The sequence below is a fragment of the Pseudophryne corroboree genome, chromosome 6 (genome assembly GCF_028390025.1).
Source record: "Pseudophryne corroboree isolate aPseCor3 chromosome 6, aPseCor3.hap2, whole genome shotgun sequence".
Classification (NCBI taxonomy): domain Eukaryota; kingdom Metazoa; phylum Chordata; class Amphibia; order Anura; family Myobatrachidae; genus Pseudophryne; species Pseudophryne corroboree.
Genome location: NC_086449.1, coordinates 283,745,940 through 283,768,477, shown reverse-complemented (window position 1 = coordinate 283,768,477; position 22,538 = coordinate 283,745,940). Strand labels below are relative to the sequence as shown.

Below are 22,538 nucleotides of genomic sequence, written 5' to 3'. Positions count from 1 at the left end.
ATGTCCCCTTATAGCTGCTATAAGTTATACTGCGCCTAAATTTAGTGCCCCCCCCCCCCCCCCCCCCTCTCTTTTTTACCCTTTCTGTAGTGTAGACTGCAGGGGAGAGTCAGGGAGCTTCCTTCCAGCGGAACTGTGAGGGAGAAATGGCGCCAGTGTGCTGAGGGAGATGGCTCCGCCCCTTTTTCTCCCGCTTTTTTCTGGATTCTGGCAGGGGTAATTACCACATATATAGCCTCTGGGGCTATATATTGTGGTTATTTTGCCAGCCAAGGTGTTTTTATTGCTGCTCAGGGCGCCCCTCCCCCAGCGCCCTGCACCCTCAGTGACCGGAGTGTGAAGTGTGTATGAGGAGCAATGGCGCACAGCTGCAGTGCTGTGCGCTACCTTGGTGAAGACTGAAGTCTTCTGCCGCCGATTTTCCGGACCATCTTCATGCTTCTAGCTCTGTAAGGGGGACGGCGGCGCGGCTCCGGGAACGAACACCAAGGACGGGTCCTGCGGTCGATCCCTCTGGAGCTAATGGTGTCCAGTAGCCTAAGAAGCCCAAGCTAGCTGCAAGCAGGTAGGTTCGCTTCTTCTTCCCTTAGTCCCTCGTTGCAGTGAGCCTGTTGCCAGCAGGTCTCACTGTAAAATAAAAAACCTAACATATACTTTCTTTCTAGGAGCTCAGGAGAGCCCCTAGTGTGCATCCAGCTCAGCCGGGCACAGAAATCTAACTGAGGTCTGGAGGAGGGGCATAGAGGGAGGAGCCAGTGCACACCAGATAGTACCAAATCTTTCTTATAGAGTGCCCAGTCTCCTGCGGAGCCCGTCTATTCCCCATGGTCCTTACGGAGTCCCCAGCATCCACTAGGACGTCAGAGAAAACAAACTGCAGAATGCTTACATACAAAATGACTGCAAATATTCATCAACGTCTTATTGGGAATGTTTAGATGTCTATACTGACTAATACGCAATTTGACTAAGACAAGTGCTCTTGCCGCATGTGATCATTGTCCAGACACTGGGGGATATTCAATTGTTTGAAAAGTCAGTTGGGTGTCTGTTTTTTTTCCCTATCTAATAGACAGGAACAAAACAGACACGCAACCAACTTTTCACACATTTGAATTCCCCCCAATGTCTTAGATTTAGGACACAATGGGGGAGGGGGAGGGGGGGGGGGGGGGATTCCAATGTTTGAAAAGTCAGTTGGGTGTCTGTTTTTTGCTAATAGACAGGAAAAAACAGACAGACACCCAACCGATGTTTCAAACATTTGAATTCCCCCCATTGACTGTACACTCTAATTTGAGGATCACTGGAGCATCTTAAGGGCTATTTCTCTCACTGCCAACATTTCTATCAATGTCCTGTCCATGTGCGTAGCGAATTGCTAAGACCAATACATCTCTAACTTGCCTATGTCACCAGCTATTCCCGGCCACTGCATTCCAGTCATAGCTTGCCTGTATAAGCCTTTAAGAGACTGGAATTTAAGTTACCAATATTAACCAAACTTGCAACTATCAAACAAGGCCAGTATCATACTCCATATAATGGTTAACATGTCAAAAATTATAAATTCCTGATATATGTTCTTGTAAAGAACACACAATAAAGTAAATGGTACACTGCAAAGCAAAGAACAAAATATTGAAAAATATTAGCAGTGGATATTTTCAAGTCACATCACAAGCACTGTACTCACCTTATGAGAATAATGGGGATCCATAATACGAGCAAGACCAAAATCTCCAATCCTTACTACCAAATCTTCGGTATTTATGAACAGGTTTGCTGGCTTGAGATCTCTATGCAGCACATTGGCCGAGTGGATATATTTAAGCCCACGTAGCAGCTGGTACATGAAAAGCCTGGCGTGCTCCTCACGTAGTGGGCCCTGCTCTAGAAGCTTGGCTAGATCGGTCTCCATATACTCTTGAACAATGTAAACAGAGTTCAGCTCAGTTAGTGAACCCACATCATCTGTTAAGTATTGTCCATTAGGGCTGAGAATCTCAAAAACTTTTACAATGTTTTCATGATCAAGTCTCCGGATAATTTTGATCTCCCGCAAAGCATGTTTGACGCTCTGAGGATCTGTCAAGACAATTTTCTTCACAGCCACTCGCTTATCACAGTCATTATCAACAGCAGAAAAAACTAAGCCATTGCCACCATAGCCCAGGGGTTTTAAGTCCATATATCGAGAGCCCAAATCAAATCCATGAATGTTCATAAGACTTTCAAACTTCTCTGCCATATTGGCTACTTTACTTCCTTCCTGCAGAAATTCACTTTTCCTAAGTATTTGACAAACCACTGCTGGTATCTAAAGAAAAGGTTTAATATACCAAACAAACAGAAAAAATAACAAAATAGAAAAACAAAATAATAAAAATAAAAAGCTAAGAAAACCTCTTCTTTAGAATGGTTTGTTCCAATTTTCATTGCAAGTCAGCCTGCCAGGCCTGGTGTAACCCACAAGCAACAATACTAAAGCTTAGCTTTGGCTGTATATAAATGACAGAATTCATAGTTCACAAGAGATGCAGCATTCCCACAAACATCGACAAAAACACTCAATGGAAGTGAAACGGAATGAAATGACATACTACGCACCCACCACTAGTGTGAAAAACAAATTAACATTAAACAAAAACGTGAATAAATATGAAAGAAAAAGGCTTCTATTATCATCATCCTCCTCCTCACAGTGCAGATACATTCAGTGTTGAACTGGTCCTGAGCAGCGGCATTCTACGGTGCTGGTAAGCACTAAAAATGTTATTCCGATGTTTTTTTTTGCATACAGTGCATCCGAAGAGGAACTTGTGGCAGATCTTAAATTACAGAACAGTTCTTCTGTTAATGATCAGGTGGCTCCAGCTCACCACAATCACAATCAAAGCTGCCATCCATCTTATTCTCAGAAAACCTGGAGAAAAATCAAAGTAAATGTAAGTCAGTGTTACAAAGGATTTGGGTCACCAAGAGTCTCATTGAGATATGATAGAGATATATATATATATATATTTATTAAATAAATAAGATGTATATTATAATAATAATAAATAAAATAATAATAATAAATAAGATTTTACTCACCGGTAAATCTATTTCTCGTAGTCCGTAGTGGATGCTGGGACTCCATAAGGACCATGGGGATTAGCGGCTCCGCAGGAGACTGGGCACAACTAAAGAAAGCTTTAGGACTACCTGGTGTGCACTGGCTCCTCCCACCAAGACCCTCCTCCAGACCTCAGTTAGGATACTGTGCCCGGAAGAGCTAACACAAATAGGAAGGATTTTGAATCCCGGGTAAGACTCATACCAGCCACACCAATCACACCGTATAACTCGTGATACTATACCCAGTTAACAGTATGAAATAGAACTGAGCCTCTCAACAGATGGCTCATACAATAACCCTTTAGTTAGGCAATAACTATAAACAAGTATTGCAGACAATCCGCACTTGGGATGGGCGCCCAGCATCCACTACGGACTACGAGAAATAGATTTACCGGTGAGTAAAATCTTATTTTCTCTGACATCCTAAGTGGATGCTGGGACTCCGTAAGGACCATGGGGATTATACCAAAGCTCCCAAACGGGCGGGAGAGTGCGGATGACCCTGCAGCACCGAATGAGCAAACTCTAGGTCCTCCTCAGCCAGGGTATCAAATTTGTAGACTGTTGCAAAAATGTTTGAACCCGACCAAGTAACAGCTCGGCAAAGCTGTAAAGCCGAGACCCCTCGGGCAGCCGCCCAAGAAGAGCCCACTTTCCTCGTGGAATGGGCTTTTACAGATTTAGGGTGCAGCAGTCCAGCCGCAGCATGTGCAAGTTGAATCGTGCTACAGATCCAGCGAGCAATAGTCTGCTTAGAAGCAGGGGCACCCAGCTTGTTGGGTGCATACAGGATAAATAGCGAGTCAGTTTTCCTGACTCCAGCCGTCCTGGAAACATACTTTTCAGGGCCCTGACTACGTCCAGTAACTTGGAATCCTCCAAGTCCCAAGTAGCCGCAGGCACCACAATAGGTTGGTTCACATGAAAAACGGATACCACCTTAGGAAGGAATTGGGAACGAGTCCTCAATTCCGCCTTATCCATATAAAATACAGATAAGGGCTTTTGTATGACAAAGCCGCCAATTCTGATACACGCCTGGCCGACGCCACGGCCCACAGCATGACCACTTTCCACGTGAGGTATTGTAGCTCCACGGATTTAAGTGGCTCAACCCAATGCGACTTCAGGAAATCCAACACCACGTTGAGATCCCACGGTGCCACTTGAGGCACAAACGGGGGCTGACTATGCAGCACTCCCTTAACAAAGGTCCGAACTTCAGGCAGTGAAGCCAGTTCTATTTTGGAAGAAAATCGATAAAGCCGAAATCTGGACCTTAATGGAACCCAATTTTAGGCCCATAGTCACCTCTGACTGTAGGAAGTGCAGAAATCGACCTAGCTGAAATTTCTCCTTTGGGACTTCCTGGCCTCACAGCACGCAACATATTTCCACTATATGCGGTGATAATGGTTTGCGTTCACTTCTTTCCTAGCTTTAAATAGCGTAGGGATAACTTCCTCCGGAATGCCCTTTTCCTTCAGGATCCGGCGTTCAACCGCCATGCCGTCAAACGCAGCCGCGGTACGTCTTGGAACAGACAGGCCCCCTGCTGCAGCAGGTCCTGTCTGAGCGGCAGAGGCCATGGGTCCTCTGAGATCATTTCTTGGAGTTCTGGTTACCAAGCTCTTCTTGGCCAACCCGGAACAATGAGTATAGTTCTTACTCCTCTCATTATTCTCATTACCCTGGGTAAGAGAGGCAGAGAAGGGAACACATACACCGACTGGTACACCCACGGTGTTACCAGAGCGTCCACAGCTATCGCCTGAGGGTCCCTTGACCTGGCGCAATATCTTTGTAGCTTTTTGTTGAGGCGGGACGCCATCATGTCCACCTGTGGCCTTTCCCAACGGTGTACAATCATTTGGAAAACTTCTGGATGAAGTCCCCACTCTCCCGGGTGGAGGTCGTGTCTTCTGAGAAAGTCTGCTTCTCAGTTGTCCACTCCGGGAATGAACACTGCTGACAGTGCTAACACATGATTTTCCGCCCATCGGAGAATCCTTGTGGCTTCTGCCATCGCCATCCTGCTTCTTGTGCCGCCCTGTCGGTTTACATGAGCGACCGCCGTGATGTTGTCTGACTGGATCAGCACCGGCCGGTGTTGAAGCAGGGGTCTAGCCTGACTTAGGGCATTGTAAATGGCCCATAGTTCCAGAACATTTATGTGTAGGGAAGTCTCCTGACTTTTCCATAGGCCTTGGAAGTTTCTTCCCTGTGTGACTGCCCCCCAGCCTTGAAGGCTGGCATCCGTGGTCACCAGGACCCAGTCCTGTATGCCGAATCTGCGGCCCCCTAGAAGATGAGCACTCTGCAGCCACCACAACAGCGACACCCTGGCCCTTGGAGACAGGGTTATCCACCGATGCATCTGAAGATGCGACCCGGACCACTTGTCCAACAGATCCCACTGGAAAATCCTTGCATGGGACCTGGCAAATGGAATTTCTTCGTAAGAAGCTACCATCCTTCCCAGGGCTCGCGTGCATTGATGCACGGACACCTGTATACGTATTAGGAGGTCTCTGTCTAGAGACGACAACTCCTTGGACTTCTCCTCTGGGAGAAACCCTTTTTATCCCGTTCTGTGTCCAGAACCATACCCAGGAACAGTAGACGTGTCGTAGGAACCAGCTGCGACTTTGGAATATTCAGAATCCAGCCGTGCTGTTGTAGCACTTCCCGAGATAGTGCTACTCCGCCGAACAACTGCTCCCTGGACCTCGCCTTTATAAGGAGATCGTCCAAGTACGGGATAATTATTTCGGCCATTACCTTGGTAAATACCTCTGTGCCGGGGACAGACCAACGGCAACGTCTGGAATTGGTAATGACAATCCTGTACCACAATTTTGAGGTACTCCTGGTGAAGAGGGTAAATAGGGACATGCAGGTAAGCATCCTTGATGTCCAGTGATGCCATGAAATTCTCAAGGCTTGCAATAATCGCCCTGAGCGATTCCATTTTGAACTTGAACCTTCGTATATAAGTGTTCAAGGCTTTCAAATTTAGAATGGGTCTCACCGAACCGTCTGGTTTCGGTACCACAACATTTTGGAATAGTAACCCCGGCCTTGTTGAAGGAGGGGTACCTTGATTTCACCTGCTGGAAGTACAGTTTGTGAATTGCCGCCAGTACTACCTTTCTCCGAGGGCAGCAGGCAAGGCTGATGTGAGGTAACGGCGAGGGGGAGTCGCCTCGAACTCCAGCCTGTTATCCTTGTGATACTAATTGCAGAACCTAGGGATCCACCTGTGGGGCAAGCCCACTGGTCCCTGAAGTTCCCGAGACGCGCCCCTACCGCACCTGTCTCCACCTGTGGAGCCCCAACGTCATGCGGTGGACTCAGAGGAAGCGGGGGAAGATTTTTGATCCTGGGAACTGGCTGCTGGTGCAGCTTTTTCCTTCTTCCCTTGTCTCTGTGCAGAAAGGAAGCGCCCTTGACCCGCTTGCTTTTCTGAAGCCGAAAGGACTGTACCTGAAAATACAGTGCTTTCTCAGGCTGTGAGGAGACCATCCCCAAACAATTCCTACCCTTATAAGGCAGAATCTCCATGTGCCTTTTATAGGCAGCATCACCTGTCCACTGCCGGGTTTCGAAAACCCTCCTGGCAGAATGGACATTGCATTAATTCTGGATGCCAGCCGGCAAATATCCCTCTGTGCATCCTTTATATCTAAGACGACGTCTTTAATATGCTCTATGTTAGCAAACTATTATCCCTGTCTTAGAGTATTAATATTATCTGACTGGATATCAGACCACGCTGCAGCAGCACTATTTATGCTGAGGCAATTACAGGTCTCAGTATATAACCTGAGTGTGTATATACAGACTTCAGGATAGCCTCCTGCTTATTATCAGCAGGCTCCTTCAAGGTGGCCGTATCCTAAGACGGCAGTGCCACCTTTTTTGACAAACGTGTGAGCGCCTTATCCACCCTAAGGGATATCTCCCAACGCGACCTATCCTCTGGCGGGAAAGGGTACGCCATCAGTAACTTTTTAGAAATTACCAGTTTCTTATTGGGTGAACCCACGCTACTTTACACACTTCATTCATTCATCTGATGGGGGAACAAAACACTGGCTGCTTTTTCTCCCCAAAAATAAAACCCTTTATGTGGTACTTGGGTTCATGTCAGAAATGCGTAACACATTTTTCATTGCCGAGATCATGTAACGGATGTTCCTAGTGGATTGTGTATATGTCTCAACCTCGTCGACACTGGAGTCAGACTCCGTGTCGACATCTGTGTCTGCCATCTGAGGTAACGGGCGCTTTTTTGAGCCCGATGGCCTTTGAGACACCTGGGCAGGCGCGGGCTGAGAAGCCGGCTGTCCCACAGCTGTTTTACGTCATCCAGCCCTCTATGTAAGGAGTTGACATTGTCGGTTAATACCTTCCACCTATCCATCCACTCTGGTGTCGGCCCCACAGGGGCGACATCCCATTTATCGGCCTCTGCTCCACCTCCACGTAACCTTCCTCATCCCACATGTCGACACAACCGTACCGACACACAGCACACACACAGGGAATGCTCTGACTGAGGACAGGACCCCACAAAGTCCTTTGGGGAGACAGAGAGAGAGTATGCCAGCACACACCAGAGCGCATATATAGCCTCTGGGGCTATATACTGTGATGGTTTTGCCAGGCAAGGTGTTTATATTGCTGCTCAGGCCCCCCCCCCCCCCAGCGCCCTGCACCCATCAGTGACCGGAGTGTGAGGTGTGCATGAGGAACAATGGCGCACAGCTGCAGTGCTGTGCGCTACCTTGGTGAAGACTGAAGTCTTCTGCCGCCGATTTTCCGGAACACTTCTTGCTTCTGGCTCTGTAAGGGGGCCGGCGGCGCGGCTCCGGGACCGAACCTCAATGGCCGGTTCCATGCGGTCGATCCCTCTGGAGCTAATGGTGTCCAGTAGCCTAAGAAGCCCAAGCTACCACCAGTTAGGTAGGTTCGCTTCTTCTCCCCTTAGTCCCTCGCTGCAGTGAGTCTGTTGCCAGCAGATCTCACTGTAAAATAAAAAACCTAAAATATACTTTCTTTCTAGGAGCTCAGGAGAGCCCCTAGTGTGCATCCAGCTCAGCCGGGCACAAGAATCTAACTGAGGTCTGGAGGAGGGTCTTAGTGGGAGGAGCCAGTGCACACCAGGTAGTCTTAAAGCTTTCTTTAGTTGTGCCCAGTCTCCTGCAGAGCCGCTAATCCCCATGGTCCTTACGGAGTCCCAGCATCCACTTAGGACGTCAGAGAAATAATAATAATAATAATAAATAATAATAGTAATAATAATAGATTCCGACTCAGTCTACTGACAAAAAGCATTAAAAAGGCATAAACTACTATGGAATACAGGAGAAAAATAATTTGCTGCATTCCACATTTAGCCACAAAATTATCCATTTCACCAATAGTGAATAGTGTTAAAAAAATTAAAAAAAGTGTTCCTTGCACCACAGAGATTGAATTGGACTCTAATCTCCCAGCTCTAATTATACACTTGATGACTTGCACAAAATACAAAAAAGGCAAATACAGTGAGGAATGGTGAAACAGCACAACTCAAATATTTGCATTACCTATAATATACTATCACAGCCTCAAGTTAATCTTTCTACAAACTATTATAAGATAATTATTTTATTTTTTATTAACATGGCTCTAAAGAGGGGAAGTCTATTAAATTTTTATATTTATATTCTGTTTAGCAGAGTGTACCTAACTAGTACATTTTGCTGCATATTCTAGATTACAGGGTTTATGTAATAGGTTCCAAGTTTACAGAACTGCCATGTTTTTCCGCGAGTTTGACACGAACTTTAAAGTTGCAATTGTTACAAACTCACTGAACGTACGCCTTAAATTCAGAATCAGAACAGATTACATAATCCCATTATGTCATTTCTCTACACCAGACACCCATAACCATTGCACATACCCTTCAATTTGAACACAATTACACAAGTAGCGACATTGGTGACATGGTGTTGTGGGACAGGTGTAGACACGAATGCATATACAGTATGCAGCTCCTGTAAATTCTGACTGACACAGACTGTACTGTTTGCTACACTATTTTCTATGTTCTACAACCTGCCCAAAAGAAAGAACTAATGGACTCTAATATACAGACAAAAAAACAACAAAAACACACACCCTCTTGCCAACTGAAGGAAATAGAGACCCATCGGCAGTACAAGAACCTCCAGAGAAGTGTTCCTAGGAACCTGGATTATTTACTAAACTCAAAGAAAAATAATCAAGGGTGTCATGAGGTGTAGGCATATGTCCAATAAATTGCCATATTCACTTACAGCCCTTCTACAACTGACTATGAACATGAAGAGACTTTTTAAGATGAACAAAAATCATATGATTATTTATATTCTTGCCCATGTGCCTCTCTGGGGTGTGAAGAAGAAATGTTCAATGTTATGGTTGGGAAGTGCCTTCACCTCACTGGTCCAGGAGGCACTTTGCAGCCACTGTGAAAAATGTAATCATCCCCCAAGGCTAGGCAAATTGTACTGTGGTGATCCACCATGAAAGCAAAGGATTAAGTTGTTAAATACTTAAAGCATAGAAATCAGGGATTCTTATGCATATATGTACAGGTTGGATGGGTTTCCCAAAGCTTTATGCAGCTATCTCACTTTTGTATGTCATTTACGTAGTGAACACTAAAGCATACTTGCCTATCTGACCCTCTCCATGAGGGAGAAAACGCTCTGTTCCTGGACTTTCCTGGTAATGTATGATTAACTAGCTCACCACAGGTGATGGCAATTGATAAGAAAGGTGTTTCACCACAGGTGATGGCAATCATACATTACCAGGAAAGTCCAGGAACAGAGCATTTTCTCCCTCATGGAGAGGGTCAGGTAGGCAAGTATGCACTAAAGGTGCAAAGCACTTTCCAATACAGAAGTGAAATATGATCATACTCAACCTTTTTATACAATCTGGACTCCCATACAGACTATATAGACCAACAGGAGAACAAACAAAATCTAGAATTCAGGCCCATCTAGGAATCAGCTGACTTTTTTTTATTGACCAGAAATGACTTCCCAGCGTTACACCAGCATCACGGTTTACTGGAGTGCGTCCACCCTGATATAAGCTTATGCCTAAAGAGAACGTACACTATATTGTTAGCACTCCATAGCACCTCTCCTTATTAGAATAGTATTTACCTAAATCCATAGCAACTTTCAGGATTTGTAACCTTAAATCAGAAAAACATGCAAATGTCCTCTTTAAACCAACATGTCCTATTCGGAACATCACTTTCACGCTATCTTCATCATGTTATACAATATCCGAGGATCCATCTCACATACATTCAATAATCAGCACAAATGTAATATACAGAATGTGAGAAGGGTCACAGGTAAAGTTTCATTTCACCATTAATAAGAGATTATGGAGAGCAGCGAGCAGGCTGGAAGAACTGACTAACCCACTGTAGCAATTACTAACACAAAGGGGCACGTTGAGCAATGCCGTCACACCGCTAGCACTCAGCCGCCGCCACCTGACTCACTCCCCGCACACACAGGCGATGCACTGACTCACCCTGCCCGGCACACACACACACCTGGCAGTGACGCGCTAGTTCCGGGCACCCTACAGGGGATTCCGGGGAAAACCCTCCCCCTTCCATTGTCCCACACAGCTACCTATACACACAGCAGGGCTACAGCGCCGCCCTAGCTGCTGGGCAGCTGCACAGAGCAGCGATCATGCTGGGACTTGTAGTGCCACAAAAGCAGCAACAGCGGGAGGCTACAGAGCACATCTGTAGCCACTAGCCAGGGACACTGCGCTCAGCCCCAAGCGGCGACCACGCTGCGACTCCGGAGGCCACTTCCACTGCCCCATCCACCCTCCCACTCCGGGATGCAGCCCCAGAGGCCGCACGCACAGGGCCCTATAGGTGACAGGGCTGCTGCTGCTGGGCCGCCATTGGGTGAGCGGCATGCCGGCATAGACCCCTCCCCGGCTGCATTTCCCAGGACAGCCAGCTGCTGGGCCGGCAGCACCACGTCAGCCGCACACTGTACGCCGGGGATCTCGATTCACCATGCCCGCTACGCCGTGTCTGTAACCCCCGACAGAGCCGGTATTTAGCCGGCGCCGCCGTCCCGTGTCACAGCTGCTCTCACACAGACAGCGCCGAGTACTGTAGTACTACGGGGTACACGGCGGCGTACAACCCGGGCAGCGGGCATACAGGGCGCCTCACAAGCCCGGCGGCAGCACCGGCACGGCAGAGCGGCTCCAGCCCCACACGGGTCCCCGGCGTACACGCAGCCTGGGCGACCGGGGTGCCCCCATTGTTAGGCTGCCGGAGACATTGTTCCTCACACAATGGAGACGCCGGCACGGGGAGCCGGGGGGAGCACCGGATACTCACAGCTCTTGTCTGGTTCATATGGAGATGTGATCGGCGGCCCCAGTGACTCTGCTCCCCGCTCAGCGCTACCTCTAGCCCCGCTGCTGCTTCTTGTCGCTCGTTGTTTGCCGCAGTCGCCATGTACTCGGACTGACTGTGGGGGGAGGAGACCTGCAGACACCGATACACTGCCGCCCACTGCGTCATCCGGGACGCCCCTGCAGCCGCCACGTCACCCGGGCGGGAGAATTCAAAACGGGCAACCAAATAATGCCCGGCGTCGTCATTCACACTGTCGCACACACACAGAGCCTGCCGGCTGCTGTACCATAGTTGCCAATTCAGCTTATAACAAGCGGAATTGGGCTTTTTTCTTTTTTTCAAGTTGCTTTATTTTTTTTGATGGTTGCTTGTTTTTGGGCTTATTATTTCTTTTGCTGCTTGTTTTTGGGCTTTTTTTTATATTGGTACATATCTCCCAACATGACCCTCTCCAGGAGGGACAGAATGCTCTGCTCCTGCTCTTCCCTCTTAATAATTTTAGCAAAATATGCAACCACCAAAATCCCACAGGGCAAGGCCACCCAGCGTGTGTGGTGCCTCCCCGTGATGCCATCGCAATTCAAAAAGAGGTTGACCCCTGCCTGTGCAGCATAACTGCATAAGCAGGGGCACCGCCGCCATGCTTCCAATCGCATGAAACGCAAGCAACATCATTGGTCGGCCCCGAAACCGGCCATGACACGCCTGCATTTCCCGTGACACTCCCCCACAATGCCGCAACGCTGCCCCCGGACACCCGTTGCCTGTCAACTGTGATGCGATCGCATTATGATAGCATACGCAGATGGCTGAAAATCGGTTGTTTGTGATTATTTTTGCCCGTCTGAGTCAGGGACTGAAAAAGGCCCATAATGTCTACCATAGACTGGAGGGGATGTAGTTAACCTGGCTCTCAGGATCTCGACGTTCAGGATCCTGAAGTGAAATTCTGACAGAGGGGCATGCCGACTGCACTCGCCACGGGTTTTCCCACTCATGGGTGTCCACAAGACCCACAGAGTGGGAATAAAACCTGTGGTGAGTGCAGCAAGCCATCGAGCCCGCAAGCGGACTCTTTGCGCTCTCATCACTGCCGGTATTCTGGCTGCCAGGATTCCGCTCTTGGTGTATTGACAGCCGGTATCCTGTCCGCCGGGATATCATTATCATCCCGACTGGAGAACCAGATACCAGAAGAAAAAGTTCAAGAAACTGAAAGCTATCCACTTGTCTTCAAGTTCCAGAACTTGTCTTCAGTCCATCCAGCAGCAGCTGAGATAACACTGAGTAGTAGCCAGACATAGCACTTATAATTATATGTATTTCTCTTACGTCCTAGAGGATGCTGGGGACTCCGTAAGGACCATGGGGTATAGACGGGCTCCGCAGGAGATAGGGCACCTAAAAAGAACTTTGACTATGGGTGTGCACTGGCTCCTCCCTCTATGCCCCTCCTCCAGACCTCAGTTAGATCTTGTGCCCAGAGGAGAATGGGTGCACTGCAGAGAGCTCTCCAGAGTTTTCTGTGGAAAAATAATTTTGTTAGGTTTTTTATTTTCAGGGAGTCCTGTTGCAACAGGCTCCCTGCATCGTGGGACTGAGGAGAGAGAAGCAGAGCTGGCTTGTCAAGTTGGGCTCTGTTTCTAGGCTACTGGACACCATTAGCTCCAGAGGGAGTCGGAACACAGGTCTCACCTGGGGTTCGTCCCGGAGCCGCGCCGCCGTCCTCCTCACAGATGCCGAAGATAGAAGCCGGGTGAGTATGAGAAGGCAGAAGACATCATAGGCGGCAGAAGACTTCAGATCTTCATGAGGTAAGGCGCGCAGCGCTAAGCTGCGCGCCACTGCTCCCAGTCACACACACACAGAGCAGCACTGAAGGGTGCAGGGCGCAGGGGGGGCGCCCTGGGCAGCAATAAACCTCACATTTGGGCACTGACAAGGTAGATTAGGCTGCTGGGCAGTAATTCTACGATCCCCCGCCATTTTCTATAAAAAAAAAATCACCGGAACCGAAGCCCGCCGTCGGGTGGGCGGATCTTGATCCCCAGCACTAACCAGCGCCATTTTCTCCACAGAAGCTGCATGAGGAAAACGCTGGCTCCCTGGTCTCTCCCCTGCTGAACATTCAGGCTGGAAAAAAGAGGAGGGGGGCATTTTGAGCGCAGTGAGTGGGAATCTGGTCATTTTATATATATAAAAGCGCTATCTGGTCATATTTTTCCAGTGTTATTAAGCGCTGGGTGTGTGCTGGCATACTCTCTCTCTGTCTCTCCTAAGGGCCTGGTTGGGGTTTTGTCCCCTTATAGGTTAATCCCTGTGTGTGGGGGGTGTCGGTACGTGGTGTCGACATGTCTGAAGCGGAAGGCTTTTCCAAGGAGGAGGTGGAGCAAATGAGTGGTGTGTCCCCGTCGGTTGTGCCGACTCCAGATTGGATGGACATGTGGCATATGTTGAATGCAAGTGTGGCATCTTTACATAAAAGGCTTGATAAGGCTGATTTAGGGGGGACATCAGGGGGTCAATCCTCAGATTGAACCGACTCACAGGGCCCGTCGGGGGCTCTCAAAAGCGTCCCTTAACACAAGACACTACTACCGACACGGATTCTGATTCCAGTGTCGACTATGATGAAGTAAAATTGCACCCTAGGGTGACTAAAACCATTCAGTGTACGATTGTGGCAATAAGGGAGGTGTTGCATATTGTGGATGAACCCTCTGTCCCCGACACAAGGGTACACATGTTTAAGGAAAAGAAACAGATTATTAACTTTCCCACATATCATGAATTAAATGAATTCTTTGGAAAAGCTTGGGAGACTCCGGATAAGAGCCGCAGATCCCCAAAAGAATTTATATGGCATACCCTTTCCCTAAGCAGGACAGGGAGATTTGGGAATCACCCCCCACTGTGGACAAAGCCCTGACGCGCTTGTCCAAGAAAGTGGCGCTACCGTCTCCTGACACAGCAGCCCTTAAGGACCCTGCAGATCGCAGGCAAGAAACTACCTTAAAGTGTATTTATTCTCATACGGGTGCTGTGCTAAGACCGACAATTGCGTCGGCATGGGTGTGTAGCGCAATTGCAGCTTGGACAGATGAGCTGACAGATCAATTTGATAATATGGATAAGGATACTATATTCCTAACTCTAGCCCATATTAAAGACGCAGTCTTATTTATGAGGGATGCTCAAAGGGACATTGGATTGCTAGCTTCTAGGGCCAATGCCATGTCTGTCTCAGCGAGAAGATCCTTATGGACTCGCCAATGGACGGGTGATGCGGATTCCAAGAAACATATGGAAGTACTACCCTACAAGGGTGATGTATTGTTTGGGGATGGGCTGACGGACCTGGTTTCCACAGCCACAGCAGGTAAATCCAATTTTTTACCATATATTCCCCAACAGCAAAAGAAAGTAACACCCTATCAGATGCAGTCCTTTCGGTCGCACAAGTCCAAAAGAGGTCGGGGATCCTCTTTCCTCGCCAGAGGTAAGGGCAGAGGCAGGAGAGCACCTGCTTTGGCAGGTGCCCAGGAACCAAAGTCCTCCCCGGCTGCTCCAAAACCCACAGCATGACGCTGGGGCTCCCCTGAGGGAATCCGCACCGGTGGGGGCACGTCTTCGACTTTTCAGTCAGGCCTGGGTCAGTTCGGACCTGAATCCCTGGGTGTTGGAAATAGTTTCCCAGGGTTACAAATTGGAATTCGAGGAGGTGACCCCGCGCCGATTTTTCAAATCGGCCCTACAAGCTTCCACATCGGAAAGGGATGTAGTGTTAGCTGCAATTCAAACGCTGTGTATACAGCAAGTGATAATCAAAGTTCCCCTGCACCAGCAGGGAAGAGGTTACTATTCAACCCTATTTGTGGTTCCGAAACCGGACGGTTCGGTCAGACCTATTTTGAATCTGAAATCCCTAAACCTGTACATAAAAAGATTCAAATTCAAAATGGAATCACTCAGAGCGATAATAGCCAACATGGAGGAGGGGGAGTTTATGGTGTCTCTGGACATAAAGGATGCGTACCTTCATGTCCTCATATATGCCCCCCATCAGGAATACCTGAGATTCGCTGTACAGGATTGGCATTACCACTTTCAGACGTTGCCGTTTGGACTCTCCACGGCCCCGAGGATTTTCACCAAGATAATGGCGGAAATGATGGTGGTCCTGCGCAAGCATGGAGTCACAATTATCCCATACTTGGACGATCTCCTGATAAAAGCGAGTTCAAGGGAGAAATTGCTGAACAGTGTGGCGCTCTCGTTGAGAGTGCTCCAGCAACACGGTTGGATTCTAAATCTACCGAAGTCACAGTTGATTCCGACAACTCGACTACCGTTCCTAGGTATGATACTGGATACGGAACAAATGAAGGTCTTCCTCCCAATAGAGAAAGCCCAAGACATAAAGAACATGGGCCCTCATTCCGAGTTGTTCGCTCGGTAAAAATCTTCGCATCGCAGCGATTTTCCACTTAATGCGCATGCGCAATGTCCGCACTGCGACTGCGCCAAGTAAATTTGCTATGCAGTTAGGATTTTTACTCACGGCTTTTTCATTGTTCTGGCGATCGTAATGTGATTGACAGGAAATGGGTGTTACTAGGCGGAAACAGGCCGTTTTATGGGCGTGTGGGAAAAAACGCTACCGTTTCCGGAAAAAACGCAGGAGTGGCCGGAGAAACGGAGGAGTGTCTGGGCGAACGCTGGGTGTGTTTGTGACGTCAAACCAGGGACTACAAGCACTGAACTGATCGCAGATGCCGAGTAAGTCTGGAGCTACTCAGAAACTGCTACGAGGTGTGTAATCACAGTATTGCGAATACATCGGTCGCAATTTTAAGATGCTAAGATTCACTCCCAGTAGGCGGCGGCTTAGCATGAGCAAATCTGCTAAAATCCGCTTGCGAGCGAACAACTCGGAATGAGGGCCATGGTCAGAGACCTGCTGAAACCGAAAAGGGTGTCAGTTCACCAATGCACTCGAGTTCTGGGGAAAATGGTGGCGGCCTACGAGGCCATTCCCTTCGGCAGGTTCCATGCAAGGACTTTTCAATGGGACCTTCTGGACAAGTGGTCCGGGTCCCATCGGCACTTACATCGGAAAATAACTCTGTCCCCAGGGACCAGAGTGTCCCTCCTGTGGTGGTTGCAAAGTGCTCACCTCCTGGAGGGTCGCAGGTTCGGAAATTCAGGATTGGATCCTGGTTACCACGGACGCGAGCCTCCGAGGATGGGGAGCGATCACACAGGGAAAACATTTTCAGGGTCTTTGGTCAGACCAGGAGTCCTGTCTACACATCAATGTGTTGGAAATCAGGGCCATTTACAACGGCCTTCGACAAGCGGAGAGTTTTCTTCGAAACCTACCGGTTCTGATTCAATCAGACAATGTCACAGCAGTGGCTCATGTGAACCGCCAAGGCGGGACAAAAAGCAGAGTCGCGATGGCGGAAGCCACAAGGATCCTTCGCTGGGCGGAAAATCATGTAAGCGCTCTGTCAGCGGTCTTCATTCCGGGAGTGGACAACTGGGAAGCAGACTTCCTCAGCAGACACGATCTCCATCCAGGAGAGTGGGGACTTCATCAAGAAGTCTTTGCAGACGTAACACGTCTTTGGGGAACTCCTCAAATAGACATGATGGCGTCACGCCTCAACAAAAAACTTCAGAGGTACTGCGCCAGGTCTCGGGACCCTCAGGCAATAGCAGTGGACGCTCTGGTAACACCGTGGGTGTTCAAATCGGTCTACGTGTTTCCTCTTCTTCCTCTCATCACAAAAGTGTTGAGGATCATAAGACGAAGAAGAGTACGAACGATACTCGTTGTCCCAGACTGGCCTCGAAGGGCTTGGTACTCGGATCTACAAGAGATGCTCACAGGAGATCCCTGGCCTCTTCCTCTGAGGGAAGACCTGTTGCAGTAGGGGCCCTGTGTATTTCAAGACTTACCGCGGTTACGTTTGACGGCATGGCGGTTGAACGCTGAATCCTAGCGAAAAAGGGGATTCTGGAAGAGATCATCCCTACGTTAATAAAGGCTAGGAAGGAGGTGACGGTAAAACATTATCACCGTATCTGGCGAAAGTATGTGTCTTGGTGTGAGACCAAGAATGCACCTACGGAAGATTTTCATCTGGGTCGTCTTCTCCACTTCCTACAGACAGGAGTGGATATGGGCCTGAAATTAGTCTCTGTTAAGGTGCAGATTTCGGCCCTCTCGATTTTCTTTCAGAAGGAATTGGCTTCTCTTCCAGAAGTCCAGACGTTTGTAAAGGGAGTGCTGCACATCCAGCCCCCTTTTGTGCCTCCAGTGGCACCATGCGACCTGAACGTGGTGTTGCAGTTCCTAAAATCACACTGGTTTGAACCGCTTAACAAGGTTGAGTTGAAATTTCTTACCTGGAAGGTGGTCATGTTGTTGGCCTTAGCATCAGCAAGGCGTGTGTCAGAATTGGCGGCTTTGTCACACAAGAGCCCCTACTTGATTTTTCATGTGAATCGAGCTGAATTGAGTACACGTCCGCAATTTTTGCCTAAAGTGGTTTCTTCGTTCCATATGAATCAACCTATTGTGGTGCCTGTGGCTACAAGTAACCTGGAGGATTCCAGATCCCTGGACGTAGTCAGGGCCTTAAAAATTTATGTAGCCAGGACGGCTAGAATTAGGAAAACAGAGGCTCTGTTTATCCTGTATGCGGCCAATAAGATTGGCGCTCCTGCTTCGAAGCAGACTATTGCTCGCTGGATCTGTAATACGATTCAGCAGGCTCACTCTGCGGCTGGATTGCCGGTACCAAATTCGGTTAAGGCCCATTCCACTAGGAAGGTGGGCTCTTCTTGGGCGGCTGCCCGAGGCGTCTCGGCTTTACAACTTTGCCGAGCGGCGACTTGGTCGGGGTCAAACACTTTTGCTAAATTCTACAAGTTTGATACCCTGGCTGATGAGGACCTAGCGTTTGCTCAGTCGGTGCTGTAGAGTCATACGCACTCTCCGGCCCGATTGGATGCTTTGGTATAAACCCCATGGTCCTTACGGAGTCCCCAGCATCCTCTAGGACGTAAGAGAAAATAAGATTTTAAACTTACCGGTAAATCTATTTCTTCTAGTCCGTAGAGGATGCTGGGCGCCCGTCCCAGTGCGGAAACTCTGCAAGACTTGTATATAGTTGTTGCTTACATAAGGGTTATGTTACAGTTGACATCGGTCTTGGATCGTTACTGTAGTTTGTTCATACTGTTAACTGGTTATGTATGTTCCAGGTTACATGGTATGATTGGTGTGGGCTGGTATGAATCTTGCCCTTGGATTGCTAAATCCTGCCTTGTATTGTCCATCTCCTCTGGGCACAGTTCTCTAACTGAGGTCTGGAGGAGGGGCATAGAGGGAGGAGCCAGTGCACACCCATAGTCAAAGTTCTTTTTAGGTGCCCTATCTCCTGCGGAGCCCGTCTATACCCCATGGTCCTTACGGAGTCCCCAGCATCCTCTACGGACTAGGAGAAATAGATTTACCGGTAGGTTTAAAATCTTATTTTTAATTAGAAAACCTAAAAACTTAAGTTGGTCTTTTTGGGGGTCTTTTTTAGGAATGGTTTGGGCTTGTTTTGAGCTTATTTTTTAGTCATCAGTTGCTTGTTTTTAATTTCATAGTTGGCAACACTGGCTGTACCTCACTCACACCCGCTGAGGGCTGGTCTACTGCTGGCAGTGTACGCGGTGCAGTGACGTAGGCGTGTGCTGCCTCTGTATAAGGATAGCAGGGCAGTGTGACAGTAGCTGGGCCATAAGGAAATAAACATGTAGCAGTAATGTATAAGTAGGGGCAGCTGCTGAGAGGAGGAATGAGAGATGTAAATGGATAAGTCTGCCAAAGTGTTCTAGTGACACACCTGCAGGCCTGGCAGGGGGCTCATTACACAGTCACCCTGCTCCCGAGCCTGGTGTCAGGCAGTGTGCTGGGCCTGCACATACTTCTGGGGGCACATGGGGACAGCCCTGAAAATAATTCTGTAATGTGGGCTAACACCATCTTCAGACTGTTAGTGGCTGGGCCTAGCCCCCAAGATGCTTTGAATTCCAGAGTTTGGAAAATCAGACTGTTTAGCAATCCTTCTCCCCCCCCCCCCCCCCTGCTACAGGAGATATCTGCTGTGGTCCTTCCTTACATCCTGGGGTCCTTAATATAAGCGGGAACCCCTAAAAATGTGTTAATCTTTAATAAATATGCCCCACAATTCATATTGCAGCAATACATTAAACTTATTGGGTCTAAAACCCAACAATAAATATACCCCTTATCTATAAAGTAATAACATTGTGAAAAAGATGAGATAGCATAATCACTGATAAAATACATAAGATATATCTGTAAACAATGAGAATATTACAACAGATAATACATTAAATAAAACAATTAAAAGCTAGATGGAGGTTGTAGAAAAAGTCAATAGCAGCAATTAGTTTCCGCAATAGTTCATATGGGCTTAATGCCAGCCACTCGAGATGGTACTGTATGTCCAATATTGGCTAATACCGGATATTTTTTTTCACAGGACATTTCTTCTATAGCTTCCCCATACAAAACAATAGGATAAGCTATTTACCACGTATTTACGAAGGACATAAATAGCTGTTCCACTGGCTGTCCTTCAATGGTATCACCATCCCAGGATGTCAGTCATTTTTTTGTTTTTGGTGACCACTAACACAAGGAGTGTTAAAAAAATGAAATTGATTTGTACAGCATGCACGTCTCTATTCTGTGTTTTTATTTTCATTGCAGGGCCACCTTATTTAGCACTAGCCACTTACATGGAGGGACAGCAGCTGGCAGTATCTTACTGTGTAATGGTGCACAGCCCAAGACCATACTCTACCAAGAGAAGATTTCGCTCACAAATTTAATAAAGCCAGTGCTTACAGGGAGAAAGTCTAAAGAGAGATGTGGGGGGTCGGAGGTGGTTTGTTCCCAGGGGGCATATGACAACTTTTAATAGCATTTATGTATAATGAGATATGTAGAAAGTTCAGTAATGTTGCATAGACATAATCTATTCATGATAAAGATGGAAAAAGAGGAGCAGATGAGAGTCCTTAGTGATACCTTGCCTGCCTGGAGATGTATACTTTTGGCTATGCAATAGACTTGCTGACACCAGGGCTGCTGAAAGACACCTCCCTTGCAAACCAAGATTCCTAGAGAGGCCCAGGTACTTTGTATATGCTGCTCCCCCTCTCGGTGCCCCTGGTTGCCACCTTTGTATATCCTTTCTCATACGTCCTAGAGGATGCTGGGGACACTTCAAGAACCAAGGGGTATAGATGGGATCCACAGGAGACATGGGCACTTTAAGACTTTCAAAGGGGTGTGAACTGGCTCCTACCTCTATGGCCCTACTCCAGACTCCAGTTTAGAATCTGTGCCCAGGCAGACTGGATGCACACTGAAGAGCTCTACTGAGTTTCTCTGAAAAGACTTTATATTAGGTTTTTTATTTTCAGGGAGCACTGCTGGCAACAGTCTCCCTGCTTCGTGGGACTTAGCGGAGAGAAGTCAGACCTACTTCTGTGAGTTTAAAGGATCTGCTTCTTAGGCTACAGGAAACCATTAGCTCCTGAGGGTTTGGAACACTAGGTACGCCTAGGGGTTCATTCCCAGAGCCCGCCGTCACCTCCTTGCAGAGCCAGAAGTCAGGTGAGTAGAGGAAGATCAGAAGACTTCAGTGACGGCCTTGAGGTACCGCACAGCGGGCGCGCTGCGCACCATGCTCTCACACACAACAGCACTGCAGGGCGCGGGGGGGGGGGCGCCCTGGGCAGCATATAAACCTCATTTCTCTTACGTCCTAGAGGATGCTGGGGACTCCGTAAGGACCATGGGGTATAGATGGGCTCCGCAGGAGATATGGCACCTAAAAGAAATTTGACTATGGGTGTGCACTGGCTCCTCCCTCTATGCCCCTCCTCCAGACCTCAGTTAGATTCTGTGCCCAGAGGAGAAAGGGTACAAAGCAGTGAGCTCTCAAGAGTTTGCTGTTTTAAAGAATTTTGTTAGGTTTTTTATTTTCAGGGAGTCCTGTTGGCAACAGGCTCCCTGCATCGTGGGACTGAGGAGAGAGAAGCAGAGCTGGTTTGTAAGGTTGGGCACTGCTTCTAGGCTACTGGACACCATTAGCTCCAGAGGGAGTCGGAACACAGGTCTCACCTGGGGTTCGTCCCGGAGCCGCGCCGTCGTCCTCCTCACAGATGCCGAAGATAGAAGCCGGGTGAGTATTGAGGAAAAGACTTCAGGCGGCAGAAGACATCAGATCTTCATGAGGTAAGCGCGCAGCGGTAAGCTGCGCGCCATTGCTCCCAGACACACACACACAAGAGGCACTGTAGGGTGCAGGGCGCAGCGGGGGGGGGTGGGGGGGGGGCGCTCTGGGCGAGCAATAAACCTCTATTTGGGCATAAATACGTTGGATTAGGCTGTGGGACAGTAAATCCACGGACCCCCGCCATTTTCTTACAATATCATGAGGGGACCGAAGCCCACCGTCGGGTGGGCGGGGCTTGATCCTCGGCACTAACCAGCGCCATTTTCTCCACAGAGGCTGCATGAGAAAACGCTGGCTCCCTCTTCTCTCCCCTGCTGAGCTTCACAGGCTGGAAAAAAAGAGGGGGGCACATTGGCGACGCAGTGAGTGGAGATTAACATTATAAATATATAAAAGCGCTATCTGGTCATATATTCCAGTGTTTGGGCGCTGGGTGTGTGCTGGCATTCTCTCTCTCTGTCTCCCCTAAGGGCCTGGTTGGGGTTTTGTCCCTTTATAGGTAACCCCCTGTGTGTGTGGGGTGTCGGTAAGTGTGTGTCGACATGTCTGAAGCGGAAGGCTTCTCCAAGGAGGAGGTGGAGCAAATGAGTGGTGTGTCCCCGTCGCTGGTGCCGACTCAGGATTGG

The 22,538-nt window shown here is 48.4% G+C and overlaps 1 protein-coding gene across 2 annotated transcripts in view; it reads right to left on the bottom strand.

Annotated features, from left to right (window-relative positions):
* The window catches only part of MAPK6 (mitogen-activated protein kinase 6), a 158,050-nt gene that overhangs the window by 25,063 nt on the left and 110,449 nt on the right, over window positions 1–22,538 (bottom strand). The window contains exons 1-2 of one of the 2 annotated variants that reach the window (XM_063926093.1): window positions 11,558–11,781; window positions 1,697–2,926 (exon numbers count right to left, since the gene is read on the bottom strand). In XM_063926093.1, the coding sequence (XP_063782163.1) occupies window positions 1,697–2,251 (555 nt within the window). In that variant the 5' untranslated portion in view covers window positions 2,252–2,926; window positions 11,558–11,781. Of the gene's footprint in view, window positions 1–1,696; window positions 2,927–11,557; window positions 11,782–22,538 lie in introns of those variants that run through there. The other variant, XM_063926094.1, reaches the window with a different exon arrangement.